Source organism: Cucumis sativus, chromosome 6 (assembly GCF_000004075.3).
Source record: "Cucumis sativus cultivar 9930 chromosome 6, Cucumber_9930_V3, whole genome shotgun sequence".
Lineage (NCBI taxonomy): Eukaryota > Viridiplantae > Streptophyta > Magnoliopsida > Cucurbitales > Cucurbitaceae > Cucumis > Cucumis sativus.
Window position 1 is genome coordinate 21861993 of NC_026660.2, and position 22006 is coordinate 21883998.

The 22006-nt window shown below is 31.8% G+C and overlaps 4 protein-coding genes across 5 annotated transcripts; 3 read left to right on the top strand and 1 right to left on the bottom strand.

Moving 5' to 3' along the window:
* Positions 1-345: 345 nt before the first annotated feature.
* Positions 346-6344, top strand: LOC101218373 (heterogeneous nuclear ribonucleoprotein Q). The gene is made up of 10 exons (XM_031888296.1): positions 346-509; positions 1867-1881; positions 2477-2962; positions 3038-3154; positions 3335-3475; positions 3644-3817; positions 4316-4523; positions 4612-4784; positions 5474-5559; positions 5856-6344. Exons 3-10 carry the CDS (start codon positions 2507-2509, stop codon positions 6040-6042), a joined length of 1542 nt encoding a protein of 513 aa, XP_031744156.1. The 5' UTR covers positions 346-509; positions 1867-1881; positions 2477-2506; the 3' UTR covers positions 6043-6344.
* A 604-nt stretch (positions 6345-6948) lies between these two features.
* Positions 6949-9651, bottom strand: LOC101218845 (DNA polymerase epsilon subunit D). 2 transcript variants are annotated; one of them, XM_031886588.1, is made up of 4 exons: positions 9345-9651; positions 9002-9120; positions 7302-7518; positions 6949-7188 (listed from the first exon to the last, which is right to left on the bottom strand). In XM_031886588.1, exons 1-3 carry the CDS (start codon positions 9515-9517, stop codon positions 7328-7330), a joined length of 483 nt encoding a protein of 160 aa, XP_031742448.1. In that variant the 5' UTR covers positions 9518-9651; the 3' UTR covers positions 6949-7188; positions 7302-7327. The 2 variants fall into 2 exon arrangements, with proteins under 2 accessions (XP_031742448.1, XP_004140162.1); XM_004140114.3 differs by having other exon boundaries at positions 6949-7518.
* A 1900-nt stretch (positions 9652-11551) lies between these two features.
* On the top strand, positions 11552-13312 carry LOC101219078 (hypothetical protein). Its single transcript, XM_004140115.3, has 2 exons — positions 11552-11778; positions 12663-13312. Exons 1-2 carry the CDS (start codon positions 11619-11621, stop codon positions 13064-13066), a joined length of 564 nt encoding a protein of 187 aa, XP_004140163.2. The 5' UTR covers positions 11552-11618; the 3' UTR covers positions 13067-13312.
* Positions 13313-17792: 4480 nt separating this feature from the next.
* On the top strand, positions 17793-18800 carry LOC101223177 (NAC domain-containing protein 90). The gene is made up of 3 exons (XM_004140213.3): positions 17793-18022; positions 18101-18411; positions 18511-18800. Exons 1-3 carry the CDS (start codon positions 17830-17832, stop codon positions 18598-18600), a joined length of 594 nt encoding a protein of 197 aa, XP_004140261.1. The 5' UTR covers positions 17793-17829; the 3' UTR covers positions 18601-18800.
* The last annotated feature ends 3206 nt before the right edge of the window (positions 18801-22006 follow it).

Consider the following 22006-nt stretch of genomic DNA (forward strand, 5'->3'; position numbering starts at 1 on the left):
TTACATAGCTATCATTAAATTGCCTACAAATATTAAATACGCGAGTGAGTAGAGATATGAACTGTTCACCTAGTTAGTACTTCGATAAAATATATTTTTTTGACTTTGTTGGCAGTTAACTATTTTTTTTAATAACACAATTTAGATATGTTGATAAGTTGATTTGAACCTCCTAAACATAGGTCATTACTAAAAAAGAAAATGACTAATTAACAGCCAACTGTGGTAAATTTGGGGTTAATATAAATTAAGACTAAAGTGTTATTTATAATTATCTAAGGGCAGAAAGGTAAATAGAGATATTTGAGGAGGGTGAATTCGTAATTTGAGTAGTTGGCGGGGGGGTGTTAATGGCCTATCCCACAATAGCATGGAGCCCCAAAATCTCCCTTGAAGAAGGAGTCTAGGGTTCGTTCTTCATATTTTCTACGATTCTTCATTTCAAGCTCTCAATTTCGGCAGACTTTCTCTTAGTAATTTCGCTTAATCTTTCACAGAGAGCATCTTTGGTACACTTTTGCTCCTTATCTCATCGTTTATGTCTTTCTTCAATCTATCTTTTTTCTCCACTCTTCTCATGCGCGCTCTACTGTTTTCTTTCTTTTGCGACTCTCTCTATTTCGCTGCCCCTCGCGTTGTTTGAAGTCTAAACTTGCACCTTTTTTCTTCTCTACCCTGCATTTTATGACCCTTACACGGGTGGAATATTATTGGAATACTTATTCAAGAAATGTCAAATTTGGGGTTATAATCTAATGGCTAATGGTGGTTTTTCTTTTATGGAATAACTAATAAGAATGCTCTTTGGAAAAGTGAAGGCAAATCATCTGCGGAATTAGTGGGGTTTTAGCTTGGATTATTGTCCAACTGTTTAATATCGGAGACTTACAAAATTTAACATTTTAACGAGAAGATAGATTATATTCTGCATGACTCCTTGAGGTTTGATACAATATATTGTATGTTAGATGTAAGATACTAGTGTGAGAAATTGGCGTTTGTGGGTTTTGGCTCTTTCTTCAACTTGGGTAATTTCAGGTCTTCAAACCATGATATTTTGATTTTTGTAACTAACTAATTCCAAGATTGTTCTGGGTTTAACTGGCAAGCAAATTACTTCACCATGGATGAATTTTTTTCGTCCATTGGTAAGGGTGATAGAAAAATATATAAAACAAAAGAAACATCCATGGCCGATAAGTGTTTTAGCACAGAGAAAGTATAATACCATCTTCCCCGCCCATACAACTGAAGCAAATAGGAACTATAGATGTCAAATTTCTGTCCGTTATAACTTAATTGTATTTGTTATAGCGTCTATGTAAAATATTTTAATCATGTCCAGTGCCCAAATGGAGGTTTTGCAAGACATGGGGGGGGGGGGGGGGGGTATAGTTCCTATTTATTTAGTCTACACTACGTCCTTTTGCAAGACATGGGGGGTGGCGGTGTTCATAGCGCACCTCCTGTATGAAGGTCAGCTTTCATTGAGAAAAATGGAGGTTTGTGTAGGTTGGATGCCTAGACAATCCACGAGGGGGTTCTATCCCTTTAATTGCTGAGAATCAACTGGGAGGGGAAATACTGTTGTGAATAAATGCCTCCATTTGTTTTGCTGGAAAACCTTAGGGTTGCTCCATTTGTATTGATTACTGATTTTAGATGTTTGCTTCTTTTCGCTACTTATTTAGTTTTTACCAACTCAAAGTACTCTGTTTAAGTAAGATGAGTATTTGAAAGAAACTTATGTGTGGCTTATGAGATAAAGCTGAATGAGGGGCCTTTGTATCTGATGTTATTTAATGTTTGTTATGATGGCCTGGACGATATTCCCCCATCTGAGCACAATTTCTTTATTCTTTGCAGGGGTTACACAGATTGGTATGTTGTTTGGAACTGGTATATGTTTTTGTGAGATGGACAAAATTGATTCTCCATTTGTAGCAGCAGTCTCATTCCTTTTTTGTCTAAACCTTTTATATCAAAATTGTTCCATTGGATCTCATATGCTACTTTGTGTGGCATTGTTATGTCCTTGCATTAAAGTAAAGTATTCAATTGTCTCCATAATTTATTCTGCTGTCATTAACATTAGTTTCGTGAGATATTCAGAAAATGATACCCCTTGAAAAAAGATGTAGAAAGCTAATTTGTCAAAAGAATTTTTTGGTATTGCAATCATTCTGATTTCAAGACATTCATATCTTTATGTTGTTTTGCACCACCTCCGTAATTCTCATTGTAGTCACTGAGAGACTCATTAACCGGTCTTTTTCACGCAACTTGTGTTATAAACATTAGCCCTCTAGAAAAGAAGTCTTTCATATTTCAATCCCCTTGAGTCTATTCTCATGACAACTTTTCATTTCAGCTTCATATTTTTCTTCTCCATTTGGCCTTTCTTTTTGTTTCCTCCTCTCAGTAATTTTTTTATATCTCCCCATGAATTCTTCTGGCCTCTGTGCCTTCTTCACAGTTACTTTGCAAGCTTGTTTAATTAAATAAGATGCCAAGGGGAAAGGGGAATGCTTCATCTACTGCTAGGCCAGTTGAACCTGAAAAGCAGAATGAACCTGAAAAGCCAGGTGACTCTGATGAGAGGGTAGATCTTGATGTTGATAATGATCCTGAGGAGGTAATGGAAGAAGATGTTGAGTATGAAGAAGTAGAAGAGGAGGAGGAGGTGGAAGAAATAGAAGAAGTTGAGGAAGAGGAGGAAGAGGAGGAGGATGAGGAGGAAGGTGATGAAGAAGATGTTGAAGAAGTGGAGGACGATGGAACTAATGACAATGGAATTAATTCCCAAAATGAAACTATTAATGATGAGGATGAAACGAAGAAACACGCCGAGCTTCTCGCTCTACCTCCTCATGGTTCTGAAGTATATGTTGGTGGTATTCCTCAAGATTCTTCTGAAGACGATTTGAGGAGATTTTGTGAATCAATAGGAGAAGTAACAGAGGTAAGCTCAGTTATATTTATTCTACAAACAGATATGGGCTTTTCACAGGGACTAATAGAATTCTGTTGTGACCAGGTTCGCGTTATGAGAAGTAAAGAATCAAATGAGAACAAGGGTTTTGCATTTGTTACCTTCAGAAGTGTAGAGTTGGCTTCAAAAGCAATCGATGAGCTGAATAACACCGAATTCAAGGTTTTCCTTTTTACTTTTGTTTGTAGTCTGCCCATTAGTAAGTTGATTGATTAAGTGCAAAGTTGGAAGCTAACGTTAAAACTTTGTAAATCCTTTGAATTTTTTTAGAATCTTCCATGCCCCTTCTTCCTAATATCAAATTTTCAGTATTTTCATCACCTGTTTCTCTGTGTGACATAGGGTAAGAAGATAAAATGTTCATCATCTCAAGCAAAGCACCGTTTGTTTATCGGTAATGTTCCCAGGAGCTGGGGTGAGGAAGATCTTAAGAAGGTCGTGACAGAAATTGGACCTGGTGTTACTGCTGTGGAACTTGTAAAGGTTAGCATGACATAAATTTCATGTTGGATCTTGCTACATCTGTACAATGCTATATTCTTACTCCATAATTGTACTACTTTTCCTTTTCCATAGACATAATAAAAATTTTGTGCAACATAAACTGCTGCCTAGTTTCGTAATTTGATTTTATACAATTTTTGGTTGCAGGATATGAAGAATACTAGTAATAACAGGGGTTTTGCTTTTATTGATTACTATAATCATGCATGTGCTGAGTACTCAAGGCAGAAGATGATGAACCCAAAATTTAAGCTAGATGACAATGCTCCAACTGTTAGCTGGGCAGATCCTAAAAATGCTGATTCATCTGCTGCGTCACAGGTCTGGTTCATTGCTTCTAAGTGTACAATAATTTTTTCATATATATTATTGTAGCTACTGAGTTGTATGTAATTATTTATAACTTATAAGCTCCTAATGGTTATGGACTATCAAATACAGTATATTTGTTCAAGAGATCATTAATTGTGACAACTCACATCTGTATGTAAGTTCATCGATAAGCAAATTCCAAAATGGTCAACTTATTTATTTACTATTATTATTGTTATTTAATATTTATATAGTGTTTGTAGTGTAACAACTAACTTTGTAGGTTCGTTGAGGCAGTTGCCTCATTTTTCTTTCCTGATAAACATAATGACTACTGTAAAATTTGACGTCATAAATTGTCCTTTGCACCGGATAGTTGGTTTATGTATCTATGGCCTTTTGTTGATTATTGACTGAAGATGGGGCTTGTTAAGTTTTGTTTTGTTTAACTTCAAGCTTTATCTTTAACTCAACAATGGATTTTTCCCTCTTTTTTGGTCAATACAGGTGAAGGCAGTTTATGTCAAGAATTTGCCAAAGAATGTAACACAGGAGCAGTTGAAAAAGCTATTTGACCATCATGGGAAAATTACAAAAGTGGTTTTACCTCCTGCAAAATCTGGACAAGAAAAGAATAGAATTGGTTTTGTACATTTTTCGGAGAGGTCTAGTGCTATGAAGGCTTTAAAAAATACTGAAAAATATGAATTGGATGGTGAGCATTTATCCAGAAGCTTTTCTAAAAAATTTCATTTTTCCCTCAGCTGGTCTTTGATATCCACTTCTTTATGCTTATATATTAGGTCAAGTTTTGGAGTGTTCTCTTGCAAAGCCACAGGCAGATCAGAAATCTGGAGGATCAAATAGTCAGAAATCTGGATTGCTTCCTAACTATCCACCTCGTGTTGGATATGGCTTTGTTGGGGGTGCTTATGGTGCTGTAAATGCAGGATATGGTGGTTCTGGTTTTGGTCAGGTAAAATGTTTGTGCATTGGATTGATCGAAAGAAAAAAGTGTTTAAAAAACTCATTTTTATTTAAACACTTTTGATAAAAACAGTTTAAAATACTCTTTAGCTTTTAAATGGCTGCCAAACACTTCATTTTTTTCAAAATGATATTTTTTAAATTCAACACTTGAAAGTGTGTTCCAAACACACCCTGAACTCGGTATGCTCATGTCTTGATAAGATCAACCTACATCTTCTTTTAATCCCTTCGCGTGGCTAGTTGGTCAAGTGTATTGGCTAGTTGGCTGAGCGACGGTTATTATTGGAGCTCAGGAGAATTCAATGGTTTTGTGAATGAATGTTGGTTGCGAATGCAAGGATACAATCCAACAGAACTGGATTTGATCCTTCTAGTTTAGTGGGAGGAACCATTTGATGTTCTTAAATTATTCGAACTGGAATTTTTGTGGCTTTCTTTTAATCTGTTAGTTTTGAGATTATCATTCTTGTAGTCTCTTCCCTTCAGAGATTTGGAAAAAATACCTTACTTCAATCTGTATTTGTACACGTTTATCATCTTGATAACTTTTCCTTAGCTAAAATTAGTCTGATTTTGCTGTTGCATTTGCTTCCGTGCCTTGGATATATGATTTAAAGTATCTTTTACTTTTGTATGTCGAAACAAAAAATCTGATTGAATTGATTTAAGTTGCAGCCATTGATATATGGAAGAGGACCAACGCCTGCTGGCATGGCAATGATGCCAATGTTGCTACCTGATGGACGGATTGGCTATGTCTTGTAAGTTCGTGCTTCTTTTTCTACATGTTCCACCTATATTATACCTGACTGTAGTGGACAATTCTTTCATTCGTTTTACTCCTGAGAGTTTCTGAAGCTTAGGGATGTAAATTCTGTTAAAGAAGTTCTAGCTTATAAAGTTTGCCTTTTGTTTTGAAGCTTCTGTCCAATTCATTTCTCTAGTTGAAGCTATTTGAAAACTACAATCCATCCATCTTAGAGTAAATTGCCGCATCTAATACTTTAGCTTCTGCTCTGATGGCTCATGCTGAAAGCTGCTTCCTATCTTCTTGCAGGCAACAACCAGGATCACAAATGCTAACCCCTCCACCACATCCAAGAAGTGGTGGCGGCGGCAGTGGAGGCAGTGGTGGCGGAAGTGGCAGTAAGAACGGCGGCAGTTCTAGTAGGGGGAGACATTCACATGACAGTGGCCATGGTGGTGGTCATGGTGGCCATGGTCGCAGATATCGCCCATATTAGTTCTTGTCAAATGTTCTGCCGTGGAACAAACAAGAAGGTTTCGGCCGGAGGTGCCACCCCCTCTACCTAACATCTCGTGACCAGAGATTCTTGAGTATTGATAAAAGTGGAAGCTAGCTAATTTATGGGCTTTGTAATGTGTTTGTTAGTTTTTATCAATATTTACTTTAGGTTACATTTCAAATTAATTAATGTGTTTTGCCCCGGTTTTGTTCTTTTTCCATCCTACTTTTAAACAAGAAATACGTCTATCTCATTCTGTGGTAAAAATGATCTCAAATTTGAGAATGTGTATTGGCTTACATGGTAATAGCTCCATCCTTGCGTAAAAAGGGTACGTTTAAAATTGACTTTAGAACCAATTTGGCATTGGCCAGGTAGAGCTAAAGATAACAACTACAAGCAATTGAGAATATTATTGAAGTTTAAACTGTTAGAATTATCCTAAAGAACTTTTTTGAATGTATGGATGAAAAAATTAATTGAGTGAACAAATCTTACAATTAAGGACATAGAGAAAAGCGTGTAATTGAGGGCATAAAGTTGAAAACAAGAGATTGCAATTTTGGTTTCAATTTGTTCATGTACAAAGTATATTTCTCAACAAAAGCCAAAAAAACTACGAAGGTTTAAGTAGAACCAAGCTTTAGTATTATTGAGCCAACTCCATGCTTAGATATCATATTTGTGCTTAGATATCATATTTGTAATTTAACCCATGATTACATTAGTAATCCATCTTTCAATGGGTTGAATAAAAAGGTTTACTACTATTGTTTATGCTATCTCTACTTCTAAAAGTCATACTACTATTGTTTATGCTATCTCTACTTCTAAAAGTCAAGCAGTATCAACATCAGTAGTGATAGCAGAAAAGATGTTAAAATTAAATTGAGCACCCTTAACTCATCACAAATAGGTCACGTAATTTCATTATAGATTAGAATATGAATTTCATGTGCTAAGTACAATTGCACAACACATGTAAACAACTCCAAAAGTTATCAAACGAGACCACTTTCTTTATCTCCATTGATCTACTGCATTTTCACGGGTGGACGTAACCTTAAACTCTCTTAACCAACCATGCTAACAAAGAGATATAGAACTTGCTAAAAGGTGAAGCTGCCGTTCATAATATACAACCTGCAAGTGTAGGTTAACCTTTTCTAGAAGATTTGTATAAAATCTCATAAATAGTTTCTTTCTAATTTGAAAATAAATAACGTACAAGTGTAGAGTAACCTCATTTCAAGTACCTAACTAGAGACACAGATCATGTTTCTCAGTCATCACTGGCTCTATTTTCATCTTCATCTTCGTCTTCATCATTATCATCGTTATCATCATTTCCAACGTCATCTATACTTTCACCATCTGTACCTTCAACTGTTGGCTCTTCTACCTTCCTCTTCTTTTTCGCTTCTTTTTCTCTGGAAGCAGCTGCCTTCTTTCCAGCATTCTTGCGTCTGAATTCTGTATTCAGCCAAACAGAGGTTGCATGATGAATAAATCATTAAAGAGGTTCAGCTAGCTTATCTTAAAACGAATATTGGATAATTGTGAACATGAATTTGGCAAACACGAGATTGAAAATCATAGCTGGCAGAGATTAGCATTGTCGTCTGCATACAATCGAGTCACAGTACAGCAGTCGTTCACATTTTAAACGAACTATCTTTGACATTATAATTCATTCCTTGCCTAATAATAAGCAAGCAACAATGACAACAACGGATAAGACAATATCTACACATGGAACTTGTATTGCAGCATCAAGAATTTATCCATCTCCCCATCCAAAAATGTTAAGTGTGATCAGACTCAATATTGATCCTCGAATATCCAACTACGAAACAAAAACGTTGTCAAATACCACTATTCCAGAATTCCATAAACAAGGTTTTGTTTTACACCTTAGCAAACAGATATTCTTGCTCACTTTACAGACACTTTGGAGTGCTCTAACTATGTGTGTACTAAAACAAATCCAGAAAGTAAATCCCATCTCTTACTCATCGCAACATAGCAAAGCTTAAGCAACTCGATATCTCAATACTCAATAGCATTTGTACATACAGATAAATAAAAAGACATCAAACTAAAATTTCCAAGAATTTGTACACACTTGAAGATTTATTTTGTAGGAGCTTATTCAATCTAATCAAATCCTATAATCCTTTAATAAAAGGAATGCATTAGTTCTTTGAGCTCGCCAGCTCCTCTCAGAATCAAAATTCAATGAAGTAAAACTAAGAAAGGAATCTGAGTTGAATTTCATTTAACCTTCTTATATTACATGCGTAATATAAGATTAAGGGCAGCCATTAAGACTTGCATTAAATATTAATGTGTCCATGTATCCACTTTTACATTGTTAAATATTAGAAAATACAGGTTCCAGGATGTCGCTCGAGATGGTGCCTCTTTTAGATTTAGATATTATGAACTTTCATTTAAAAAAAACATAAATATCAAAAGAACCAAAAGAACAGCCTAAGGGCAGGGCAGAGGAAACCCCCTCCCGCAAAACTAAACAAAAAAAAAAAACATAATTGGCAACGAGAAGAGTAATTTATGTATCTTATAGAGAAAGTGAAGTCACTTGATTTTTCCAACATTGAACGCCTGTCCTATCCTTGCCATGGTGCCAAATTCACTCATCTTGTATATTTGAAATGATAAGGATTCGTCTTATAATGTCAGCATCCTCTTTGCATATGGATTTATTTAACCACTCTACTGATGTGTTACTGAAATTTGTCTAAAGTCGAGATCGAACGTCTAACAATGCAAGGCTTTTTTAGGCAGGAAAATCGAGAAAATGCATAAAGACCATTCGGAAACAAAATAGTGAAAAAAGGGTAAGCAGAAAACCTAATCGAAAATAAGATTCATGTGTTTAACTAAAGTGCAACTGGATATATTGGTTAAACACAGGGATAGGAAGCTTACGCACCGTCGAGGGAGGCTTTGAGAGGCCTAACCAATTCGGGAAACTCCATATCTTCTAAAGCTTTCAATACATCTTCCGCCTTAATCGTCTGCCTCTTTGATTCCTTGCATATATCATTCGCCCTGCTTAGAAATCTACCAGTTAATACAAACAAAAGAATTAACTAATACAAAGCAACATTTTCGTTAACCATAGCGCCATAACAACAATAGATTTATCGCTTGAATCTATTTCGTTTTCGTTTTAAAGGCAAACATCAGAGAAACAACGAGCCCTAATTTCGAACATCAGGATGGATAGAATTTCATTCACAGCTAAACATGTTAAGGCAGATTGCGGAACTTACGTAGCGGAGAGGTAATGGATGAAGATTCGAGCGCTCTCGCAAAACGCAAGAAGCGAGTCTTTGTTGACGGAGATGTCCTGGTCACGAGAGCACTGAGAAAGCTTCTCTTTGACCACTCGACGAACTATAGTCTTTGGAAGCTCTTCATTTCCGCCACCTATTTTTTTCTCCATCTTTCTCTATTTCCTTAACGATATCTCACCGTCTTCTTCTTCTTCAAGGTTCTTCGGCGTCAAGAGTGCCGGCGGCCTCCTCGAATCTGTTTCCCGCCATTATTATCGTTCTGGTTACGGCGGCCCGATCAGTTTTGTGGGCTTTTTTCTTCTGTAATCTACGTAATAAGAACGAAGTCGACATGTCGTCCACGGTTTAATGTTATCGAATGCTAGCGTGGCCCAGTGGCCTGGATAAATGGGCCGGATTAACACTATCTTATTGGGCTATTTACCCATCATGGTTACTAGCTCGGCCAAGTTTTTCTTTTTGAGAAAACTGTGAAAACCATAAATTACTTATAACTAAATAAGGTAAATTTATAAGAATATGTGAAATAAATCATAGTATATATTGAAACATCCAAAATCATGTAGAATATACATTGTAAAATATTAAACATATATTTCATAACTACATGAAAGATGGATGATTATACAATATGTATATGAGTATGTATTTATGTAAGTATTACTGTCATTGTGTATGCATGGGGGTTTTAGTTTATGTAAATATGTACTTAAAAAAAGAAAAATTTTATATATGTATATATGATAATTATGTGAAATGTATATCTCAATTTCAAAATATATAAATGTGAATATATATGTCAACGTATTTATAAAATAATCTCAGTAGAAACTAAATTAAAATTAAAATATGGTATGTAGTACATTTTAACCTTAAAATTGTACTTCTTTTTTAAAATTACATTTGAAATGAATATCGTATATATAAGTATATAAGAACCGAAATGATGATAGAAATGAAGAGGATAGATTGAATGTTACCACTTAGTGAAAAGAAGTCAAATTTATGGAGAAAATAATCGTCCAATATTAAACAATAAAGATCAAGGTTAGAATGGTCCAAAATTATAATTGAAATAATTCAAATTTAAAGGACATTGATGAAATATATGGTTCAAAGAGAATTTTTCATATATATATTGGTTGAAACTTCAGGCGCGCACACACACACACATATATATATATTGAAGATAGTACTCATATTTATGTTAGAGCAGAAAACCTACCCTCTAGGGTGTACCTGAAGTTTCAACGCATATTAAATTCAAGATTAAAATGTCCAAATTTACTAAAAAATACGTGTACTAAAATTAGAAAATTTAAAATATGTAGAGTTATATTTAACAAAGTCCAAAGTATACATGGACAGAAAATAGTATTGTAACATGATATATATAATAAGGAACTTCATTTTTAGTTTTTGATTTTTTAAATCTATACTTTATTTCATCTTAAATTGTCCATTATGGTTTCTTTTTATTAAAGAAATATATTGAATTATTAACCAAATTCTAGAAAAAATTTAAACAAAGTTTTTGTAACAACTTGCTTGGTTTAATAAAACATTAGCAAAAAGTTGACAAGAAAATTTTTAAAACAAAATATAGTTATAGAATTAGAAAACCTAAATTTTTCCGGAGGTTTTGCTTTTTGAAAAATGAGAATTTTAGAAAAATTTACCTAACACAAACATAGATCAACTAACATTAAAATTTGTAGTATCCAAAGATATCTTTGAATACAATATGTAAATTAAAATATTCATATACTATTTACGATTTCAACGTTAGGGGTAAAAACGTGTCATTATATAAACTCTCCGTCCATAGAGTCACATTTGTTTCCACATTATGAATAAATTGTTTGCTGGTCGATGTAGGTATCTAATATACCGAATAATTAAATCTAAGTGTCTGACTATCCATTACTTAACATTTGATGGTTTCTTTATTCTCGCTGGGGAGAAAATATCTAAGATTTAATGTAGGGTTGCTTGTAAATATCAATTTGCAGAGTGAGAGAAGAGTAAGAAGAGATAATGGCTCACTTCACGGAGAGTTGGTGTTTGGGTCATTGATGTTCGTTTAAGGCTGACACCAACTACCAAGAAAAGTCTTTTTGGGGACCCTTCATTTAAAACTTACACACACCATTATTATTATTATTATTATTATTATATATATGTGGTTAATAAATATAAGTTGGTGTAGAAATTAGGGTATTTGGTAGTGAAGGGAGATTTTGATTTTTCATGGCAATTCCAAGCTTGGTTAGAGCAGCATTCGTGTTGGGAGTGGTTGTTGTTGCTGCTGCCACTGCAGCCAGTGTTGAACTTGCAATTACCACTGATCACTATATTCTCAAAGGGAAGGTCCTTTGCCTTGACTGCCATGCCTCTTATGATCTTTCTGGTATACACACAACTTCTCTATTTCCCCCTCCTTTTGTATTTCGTTATAGATTGTTTATAAATGCAAATCCAAAGCAAGTAGTGGGGTTCGTCATTACAAAGTTAACGTATTTTCATAAGGTTCATTTTGATGAAAAAAAATTGTTGCTGTTGTTTAGTCTAGACTAGAGTACACAATATTTTCTTTTGTTCAAAATGATTTTAAAAAAAGAATTATTGGTAAAAGAAAGAGACGATGCATGAAAGTGATTAGGTATATATAGCTGATATTGCACTTAACCATAATCCTCTAGAAAGTGAATGTTTTGATCTCTTCGTTTTCAATTTTAAACAATCAAAATGGTTTCTTTTTAAATGTTAATGACTAAATTAAAGATAAAAATTCAAAATATGTATTTAATGTATATATTAGGTGTAGTATAGGTTATACCCAATTGTTGTTAGACATAATATAGCCAATAGTTGACTACAAAAGTTACGAGTACAAGTGAGTGAGAATCAATGCTTTTTGACCGATTTAAAAAACAAAGCTCAGCTAAGTATTTTTCTATGAGAAATATAGAAAAATTCATTGTTCCCAACCATATTGATATCGGACTCTTTTATCTTAGAACTGTGTCTCTAACATAAATCCTCACATTCTAATAAAGGTAAAACAATCATTTTTAAACAATTTAGAGAATTAATTCATAAATTGTTTTTTTCGTACTAGACAACTCTTCAATTTTTAGAGGAGTTCATGCCAACTACCAAAACAAAGATGAAGGTTAAATTGATCTAATGTAGTATATAATAAATAATTCTCCACTTCATAGTCACAATTTCAAAGTTTTGGTTCTTTTTACTTTTCATTCACTTGGAGTGTTGACGCCACAATGTCATTAGGGATCGTTGTGATGGCGAAGTGCGAAAAGGTTGGGAAGGTAGTTACAGCAACGACGGCCGTAGATGGGGGTTTCGAGGCCGAGCTGCCTTCAGATGAGTGCGAGGCCAGGCTCGCCGGCGGTCGGAACCAGCTCTACGCCTCCAGAAAAGACATAGTGGCAGGAATCGTGAAAGGCGTCGGTGGGTCCGATGAAATCTATGGCATCTCCACTCCGTTGGCGTTTTGCAGTTCTTGCCGGTGCAGATCGATCGGCGCCAGTAGTACTGAAGCCGAGAAATACTGCAAAGCCGACGCCGGGAAGTTTGGATCGTCAAAGACCTTCAACCTCCCTCTGCCACCGGAGTGGGGAATGGCCCCTTCTAGCTATTACTTTCCTTTCTTCCCTATCATTGGCATCCCTTAAATAATATAATTTACATTAATTTCTTTGTTTTTCTAGTAGTGTGTTGTTGATAAAATGATATATAGATATATGTATGTGTGTGTTTATGGTAATTAAACTTTAATGTTAAGTTAGTTTGAAGTTTAAAACATTTCAATTAGCTAAACTTTAATATGGTTTTTTATAGTTTGGTGTCTTTGTCTTCAAATATTTGTTTGTAGTATAATAGTAAAGAGGGGATTCGTACTATAAGTTTTTCTAACCAAATATGAACTAGCATGCGAAATTAGAAGATGTTCTACTCTTTTAGGTTTAAAATGTCAGACCCGTAAACATATTTCAATTGATATAAAATTTATAATTATGGTTAGAGTTTAAACTTTCTGTACATTATTATTTTTGTTGCGATTGCTGCATGGAGAACGACTGGGTTGGTGAAAAACGTTGATCTGAGAATGCCCTGTGAAAGACAGGAGATTCAAAGAATAAAGAGCACTCGGTAGAAATACTACTCGAGAAAAAAGAGAGATAAAATTCAAATAAGGCGTGGTCGGTGAAGAACTCGAAGGAGAAAAAGGCACGACTCTGCCTTTTGCTACTCCACACACGTGTACCTGTACGACCTCTCTTTTATTCCTTCTTTGTTTTCAGATTATAGCACACAGTACTTACAGAGAAAGGAAAGGTAAAGGTAAAGGGTGTTTTCCGATCCTCTTTCTCTTTGTTTGTTTGGAAGACTAAAACCCTCAATCTCTCACGGCAATTTTCAGCAAGAAAAAGAAGAAGAAATTACCACAGCAATGCAGAAAGGTAAAAGGGAAGAAGAAAAGGAAGACAAAGATAAAGATGTAGTGGTTTGGCAAAACATGGCCTACATCCATGGGAAGGAGGAGTTTATGTTCTTGAAGCTACAAAAAGATCATGAGTGATGCTTTTCTTTTACAATATTTTTTTTATCTCAATATATTATAATGATTTTATGACAATGAGATCTATTTATATATGTAGCATACATCTAATACAAGGTAATTAAAAAACAGAAAAATAACTATGGTTGTAAACACGTTGGAAATCAAATAATCTTACATTTTTATTATATAGTTGTAATGACTAAAGTGAGTCGTATCAAATCTTTTTGTCCACACATTTGATTTTATAAAAATATTTATATTAATGAATCACTATTATAATATTAAATTTTCATCAACATGACAAAGTTTACATCGCTCTTTCTTTATATAATCATATATAAAAATACAAAAAACACAAAAGTAAGCATTATATTGTCTTAGTAATGTAAATATATATATTTACTCAAACGATTATTTGTTAAGAATTTATAATTTTACTAAAAATATCAAAAGAAATTACCAACACGAACTTAGCTGACACCTGCAATCATACATATTAATACATGGTAACTTAGCTGACACCTGCAATCATACATATTAATACATGGTAATAATCATGAAGTTATAAATATTTTTATAAAATTTGCTATTTTTGAAATTTTATCTTTTTCTTAATCAATTAATTATTTATTTTACAAACTTTAAAAAACTATTAAATGTGAATTTTCCAACAAACAACAATGAATCTCTTTTCATATTAGTAAAATTTTCTCCATGCAATGATACTATACCTTATCAAAAGAGGTAAGAATCGGTCCTCTCATATCAAAACAAAACTTTATTAATTTCCTTCTTCCCAAAAAAACAACTTTAACTAACAACAAATAAATATAATTTGATGGGGCACGTGCCACGCGCCTCGAGGTCCACGTACCACGCCTTCTCCGCGCTTTCTACGCCCTTTTACTTTTGGATTATTTCTCCAATCCTTTTTTCTTTCCTTGATGTAAGAAAAAATAAAATGGTTTATTTTTCCAATTAAGCTTTCAAGTTTTCTGGATTAAATTTGAACTTTAATGTCAAACATCAATACGAATCAAATCGACAAGATTACTTATCTGACCTTCACACAACTCAATATTTAACTAAAGAGAAATGAAATTAGAAGTTTTTTAGATCAAGATTAAGATGTTTATCTTCTGAATTAAGATTTCATTTAAGTTTCTATTCTCAATTATTTCATATGAAGTTATAATAGTGTATTTAAAGGAAAAAGTATGATGGGATGTTATTTCATAATCATTTTGATTAGAGAAATCCCCTTTTATCTCTCATTTAATCTTCCTTTGACATAATTTCTCATATCTAAATTTACAACTAATTATTTGCTCAAATGGTGTTAATTTATTTTCATTTCAACAAAAAGCTTGATATATCTCTAAAATTCAAAAGTGTTTAATAAATTTTTGGATTTTAAACAAATTCAATTTTTCTCCCCTAATATTATCAATGTATTTTAAAATAAACTATTTAAAGTTGGAAGTTCCTAGAATTATTAAACACATTTTCTAGAGACATAGAGGAAGCATATTATAACAACTTAATATTTGAAGAGTTTTTTTTTAATAAATACTTAAATTATTTGACAAGCAAATTCAAAATATTCTTGAAACATTTTTGAAGTTTGTTATATTCCCAAATTAAGTCTTGCACAAATAATTAAAATTTCAAATATGATTTATTTTTTTTGAAAAAGACTTTACTTGTAATTTGAATGTAATTGAAAAATGAGATTGATTAAGTCAATATAGCATTCCTGCTTCTGTGGTACCATTATGAAGATGGGGGAATTATTTATTCCATTGGTTGACAATTAACAAAGTCTTTATGTTTGACAATTAACAAATCCTTTCACCCTAATGTTATAATAATAACAACTCCACAAACAATTCAAATAAAGGGAAAAAAAATCCCATTCATCTCTATGTTTTGAACTTTAATTTTTATTTGGTCATCAACGTTAAAAAAGTAGAGTACTTTGTCTCGTTGTCAATCCAGTTTAGCTTCGACATCATACTATTGAGAGCATTAATAATTCCTATATTTTTGAAGTAGTCTTACTTTTTATTATGTCAATAACCAAATACAACAATATTTTGAAAGTAAAGTCTGACTTTTGATGTGGCTAAATTGTATAATTAGAAGAAAAAAAGCTAAAACAAATAACATCGACATAAGTGTTTTAGATGTTTAGAGGAAGAACTATTTAATATTATAATAACAACTTTTTGCGAACAATAAATACGAACTATTTCATGTATTCTTTAATTAACTATGGTTAACCCTTAACGCCATTTGAAAACCTTTTCCAGCTTTTAATATTTTATATTCATAATTTTTTTTTATTTCTTGTCACAACGTTTACAATTTATTTTAACTAAAACAATTTTACCTCTCAAACAAATGTTATCATAACCCAAACTAAAATAATTTACACAATAAACATAAATTATTATAACTCCACTATAATAATTAACTCTTCTTGTCCTACCCAAACGTCTTAATGTTTAAATTTACATCAACGTAAGTTATAGAAGGTTGAATATTGTTTTGTATATATATATATATATATATCTTTGGTATCTATTATTAAAAAAAACACACACAATAATAGCTCAAAATTTTTGAAATTTCTACCACACACAATATTTCAAATAGAATACAACTTCATTTTGAATTGCTTTTGGTAGATTTATGGATTTTGAATTTCTTTTAAGACGTTGAATTTTATGTTTAGAACTCTTCAAACTTTAACATCTTCATTACTCAATTCCATACCATTCTTATATATATTCAATACTCTATCGAATATAATACATACATACTAAATATATATTGCTGACTTAATAAACTAAAGTAAGATATTTATATTTTTCTAAAATAGAGACTAAATTCAAAACATGCATTTTTTTAATAATACATAAGAACTTTTATATATATATATATATACACACGTACAAATAATAGTAAAAAAAAAAAGGATATTATAAATACCAATCACTAAAACAACACATGTTTTGGAAAAAACAATAGAATAATAAAATGAAGAAATTTCAACTTAAATTTACACGTACGGCTGCCACTATAAGGTTCTCTTTTGCCTTTTTCTTCGTTGAGTATTTCCTCTCTTTTGCCATAGTTGCCATGGACAATGGATTGCGACCACCATCTAGTGGACATTTGCACGACCTAATATTATATGAGGCCAAGAATAAAATAATAACAACAACAGATCGAAAAGCAAGCAAATTTGACACTTTTTTTATTCCTATTCTTATTATTTGTTAAGCCAAAAAACAATATCAAAGACCACAATTACATCCTTGATATTGAAATAATCAGGAAAGAGTGAGAATAAACTAGAAATCAAAAGAATTGGCCATGGGGATGATAGCCTGATACCATGACGACACAGGAGGGGAAACAGGCCTCAATGATAATTAATTTTTACCCTAAATTTACATCAATTTTTTTTTAAAAAAAAAAAATCAAAACAATACATTTTTGGAATAAGTTTTAAAAAAGATTACGATATTAATTAGGAAAAAAAATAGATTGTGGAAAAGGTAGAATATATTAATTAATAATGTAAAAGATAAAAGGAAGAGATGAGTGGTGGGAAACGCGTTCAATGGGGCAGCCTAAGAAAAAAGATTGGTTGTATCAATATATAACAATAATGATATCATATCATATCAACAAGTCAACAACTAGTAAGAACCGTGTGAAAAAAATTCCACAAACATAGACAGTACGAAGTACCATACTTTCTAATTTCACTCGGCAATTAATTCCCATCTCTCTCTCTCACTCTCATCCAATCTCCTTATATATATAAACACAAACAATATAATTAATCTAAAGTTTAAAAAAATGGATCATGATCAGGTAATTATTCGTGAAGAAGAAGAAGAAGATCAGAGTCTACCGGGGTTCCGATTCTTTCCGACGGAAGAAGAATTGGTATTGTTCTATCTGCACAATCAACTTCAGGGATGCCGTAAGGATATCCACCGTGTGATTCCGGTGGTTGACATTTACGAGATTGAGCCATTCAATCTCTCAAGTACGTAGACAGATCAATGTACTTATAGTAATAATAAATTAATGTGATTAATTGTAATTAATTAATTTTGGTGTGCAGGGTATTCAGGGGAAAGGTGTAGGAGAGACAGTGAGCAATGGTTTTTCTTTGTGAAGCAACAAGAGCGACAAGCGAGGGGAGGGAGAGCGAATAGAACGACGTCGTCAGGGTCCGGGTATTGGAAGGCGACAGGGTCTCCAACTTACGTGTACTCGTCGGAGAATCGGGTGATCGGAGTTAAGAAAACGATGGTATTTTATAGAGGAAAAGCTCCCACAGGAACTAAAACTAAGTGGAAAATGAATGAATATAAAGCCATTCAAGACATCATTCCTCCTCATTCCCCTTTCTCTTCTACTCCTATTCCTCAGGTAATTAAATTCAATTTATTTGTGAAAATGAAAATATTACTCCTTCATTTATATTAGTTAATTAAAAAAAAACAATATTTTTGGTCCTTAAACTTTCAGTTACGACACGAGTTCAGTTTGTGTCGAGTTTACGTGGTGTCGGGAAGCTTTCGAGCATTTGATCGGCGGCCATTAAAAGCTTATAGCTGATGAATTCGCATAAGATATCACAAGATAGACGTACCACAACCTTCTTTTATATTTTGATTATCATTATGGTTCATTTTTTTCTTTTTAAATTTTGTAATAATAATAATACCCAACACATCCATTTTCCTCATGAAAATAAAGGGTTATAATTAATTATGTACGGAAGCTGACTGATTAAAATAAAATATTTTTAAAAAATATGTATTCTTTTTTTCTTCCTCCATTGGAAGCACAATCAATAATATAATTCAATTATATGCGCATTTGTTTTTAATATTTTATTTAAAGTTATTAATTCCACAATTAAGGTCTATATCATATTTATTAGTTGATGATTTTAGCATACATAATGCTAATTAAATTATTTGACATACATATATTACTTAATGCTAATGCATGATATTAATGTAGTGAATTTATATATCTTTTTTTTTTTTTCAAATACAGTAGGGATGGGAATTTCATGGTTGCTAACACCACTAATTTTGGGTTCCAAAAAAACACTCAATTCAATTTCTCAAATCTTATGTGATGGAGTAATCATTTTATAGATGGAGAAGAAAATATGGTAACCAATAAAAAAAATTAATTGGGTTGATCTGAATTAATTTTAGGAAAAAAATTGTTATAATTTAAGTTGGAAAAATGTTTGTGTGTGTGCGTGCGCGTGTATATATATATATATTGACTTTAAAAAGCGTTAAGGTGACTCGTTATTCAATTGCGGACATCAAAAGAAAAGTACAAATGACTAAAGCAACGACCGTGAGTAAAATGGAAAAAGAGACACGTGAGTTAGTAACCTTGGTCAATTCAACGGTGTACCACCTACTCTGTGGGAGTAGTGAGAATAGACAAAATAATTCACTAAACTAAGAACGAAATAACTCGAGATAAGTCGTTTTTCAATAAAGAAAAAAAGATATATTAGATAATATGTATTTCAACGGCGTATATAATTTTAAATAAGAAAAATATTTTAATAAAAAATCTACTGATATCAAACAACTAAACTATTATAGAAGTAACAACGAACAAAGTAGCAATGTAAATTGATAAATTTTTTTAAAATTAAACTAATTTATTAAGTTTAAAGTTTAAATTGATAAAGAAATTTTGACTTTTTTTTCTTTTTTTGAGATAGAAAATAATTAATTAGAATCTAGAAAGAGAGGAAAAGAAAGTAATGAATTATTTGGACAAATTAGGGGTTCACATCACACCTAGCTCACGTTATGACTTCATATTATTATTATTTCTTAATGTATACGGCTAAGACTTAGTTATCTCCTAATAAATTTTTATAAATTACACATAATTGTTGAGAAGTTTAATGTATATTTGATTTCAAATAATTATTGACATCTCATCTCATACTTAGATATTGGCACTGTCCTATCTCATCAATAGTTCATGTAGAGTGTTGTGAATTTTATAAATATGTGACTGAAATTAAACTTTCATATAATTGTGTGAATATTTTATTATTTTCGTGTAGAGTTGTCATGAACGACAAAAGAAAAAGGGTCTATTTACAAAATAATAGCGAAAAGAAAACTTAAATGAGTTATTGAAAATTGATAGTATTTTTGTTATATCATAAATAGTTTTATAATGACCCTAAAACATTTATATTATATAGGAAAATTTGTAGCAAGTGAAAATTTGAGTTTACAAGATTGTCACTCATTTTGTTTATTTTAAAAATATGACAAAAAAAAAAAAACGAGGCTAATTCAAGTGATATACCCAATATAGACTTGATATACTCAATCTTCACTTGATACATCTCATACATCTAGTATACATTTCATTCACATATTTATACATAATGTAGAGAGTAACAAAATATTAAAGGATTTTTAATTTAATGACAATTAAGCAAATGTGCCAAATGATATTCGGGTAAACAAAACAATGCGACAATTTTTTTTGTAAACAAGTTGATCTTTTTGTCAACTTTAGGGTCACATAAACGTGAAAAACTCTTTAAGAGGGTTTTTGAGGCAATGAGTGAGCTATTATAGTTGTTATTATATGTGTGTTCTAATAGTTTGTGTTTTAGGTGTAAATTATTTTAGTTTTGGTTATAATAGCATGTGCGTTGTGATTTTAGATTCACAATCGGCCTTTAGACAGTAGTTCAAAATCTTTTATCATACATATATTCAAATATTGAGTATATCGAGTATATCGATTGTGTATCAAATTGTACCAAATGTGTATCAAAAGTATACATCGAGTCTAGCATGTGTGTCTATTAGAAAGGCACCAATTGTATCAAGTATATATTACATGTCTAAACCAACTCTAGAATCAAATTATTACCCCAAATAACGTAATACAAACTTTAATTAGTATTTTTTAACAAAGTCAAAGGAGACTAAACTATATGATTTTTATTTATATTAGAGCAAAATATGGAAGAAAGAGAAGAACTATACATACCATAATAAATTGAAATTGAAGTTAATATTTTCGAAGAAATGACATATATATATTCTCCAAAATTTAGTAATCTTGGACAAATATTCTAAAGTTGAAAGAGTCTGCTACATAATTACTGTTTGACTTTATAAAGTAAATAATTAATTAATCAATGAAGATGATATTATTCTTCTTGTTTCATTTCTTGTTCATAGTGATCGATGGATCATGACATGAGTACATGACCTAATCCCTTTCATAATAATAAACTCAAATCATTTATAGTCGTGTTTGAGTAATCAAAACATACAAATTTGAACCAATATTAGTATTGTTTAAACAATACACTTTATAAGAATAAGTTAAATATAAACTATAATTCATACAAACTAAGTTGGTAAAATCTAAGCTTGTAAGTAAATTTAATTACTTTGACAAGTTAGATATTGCCCAACGACTTATATATATATAGTTAAAATAAATGTTAGATATTTGCTAGTCATTTTAAATGAACGATAGTTGATATAAACGAACATTTTTCGAGATAAATGATTCAAATACTCACACACCTTTTGTTAATTTTTTAAAGAAAATGGTATATTATTAACCTTAGAGTTATAAGTTTGATTCACTTGCTATTTGTAACGTTGTTGAAAAGAGTTATTAGAATAACAAATTGAGCTATATTAAAAAAGATAAAGAAAAACAATGATTTTATAAATATACATGAGAGTGGAAATTGAAATTTTCTTGATATCACTAATATTTAAAAAATTGAACTAGTTTGTTTGTTTAAACATAAAATAGATTGAGTAGTTTGATAATCATTTGGTATTTTTATTTCTCGAAACTATAATTAAGTCTATTTTTTTCTAATCTTTTATCATGAATTTCATCTTTATTGAGTGAAATAGTTGAATTATTAGTCAAAATCCAAAAACAAACACAAGTTTTTAAAAATCTTGACATCAAATATTAT

Excerpts from the sequence above, each read along its gene's own strand:
- LOC101218373 (XM_031888296.1), top strand. The coding sequence starts at position 2,507 with ATGCCAAGGGGAAAGGGGAATGCTTCATCTACTGCTAGGCCAGTTGAA. Across the intron at positions 2,963-3,037 it reads CAATAGGAGAAGTAACAGAG|GTTCGCGTTATGAGAAGTAA; the intron begins GTAAGCTCAGTT and ends TGTTGTGACCAG. Across the intron at positions 5,560-5,855 it reads GGACGGATTGGCTATGTCTT|GCAACAACCAGGATCACAAA; the intron begins GTAAGTTCGTGC and ends ATCTTCTTGCAG.
- LOC101219078 (XM_004140115.3), top strand. The coding sequence starts at position 11,619 with ATGGCAATTCCAAGCTTGGTTAGAGCAGCATTCGTGTTGGGAGTGGTT. Across the intron at positions 11,779-12,662 it reads TGCCTCTTATGATCTTTCTG|GGATCGTTGTGATGGCGAAG; the intron begins GTATACACACAA and ends CAATGTCATTAG.
- LOC101223177 (XM_004140213.3), top strand. The coding sequence starts at position 17,830 with ATGGATCATGATCAGGTAATTATTCGTGAAGAAGAAGAAGAAGATCAG. Across the intron at positions 18,023-18,100 it reads TGAGCCATTCAATCTCTCAA|GGTATTCAGGGGAAAGGTGT; the intron begins GTACGTAGACAG and ends TTTGGTGTGCAG. Across the intron at positions 18,412-18,510 it reads CTTCTACTCCTATTCCTCAG|TTACGACACGAGTTCAGTTT; the intron begins GTAATTAAATTC and ends TTAAACTTTCAG.
- LOC101218845 (XM_031886588.1), bottom strand. The coding sequence starts at position 9,517 with ATGGAGAAAAAAATAGGTGGCGGAAATGAAGAGCTTCCAAAGACTATA. Across the intron at positions 9,121-9,344 it reads ATCCATTACCTCTCCGCTAC|GGCGAATGATATATGCAAGG; the intron begins GTAAGTTCCGCA and ends ATTTCTAAGCAG. Across the intron at positions 7,519-9,001 it reads TCTCAAAGCCTCCCTCGACG|AATTCAGACGCAAGAATGCT; the intron begins GTGCGTAAGCTT and ends GGCTGAATACAG.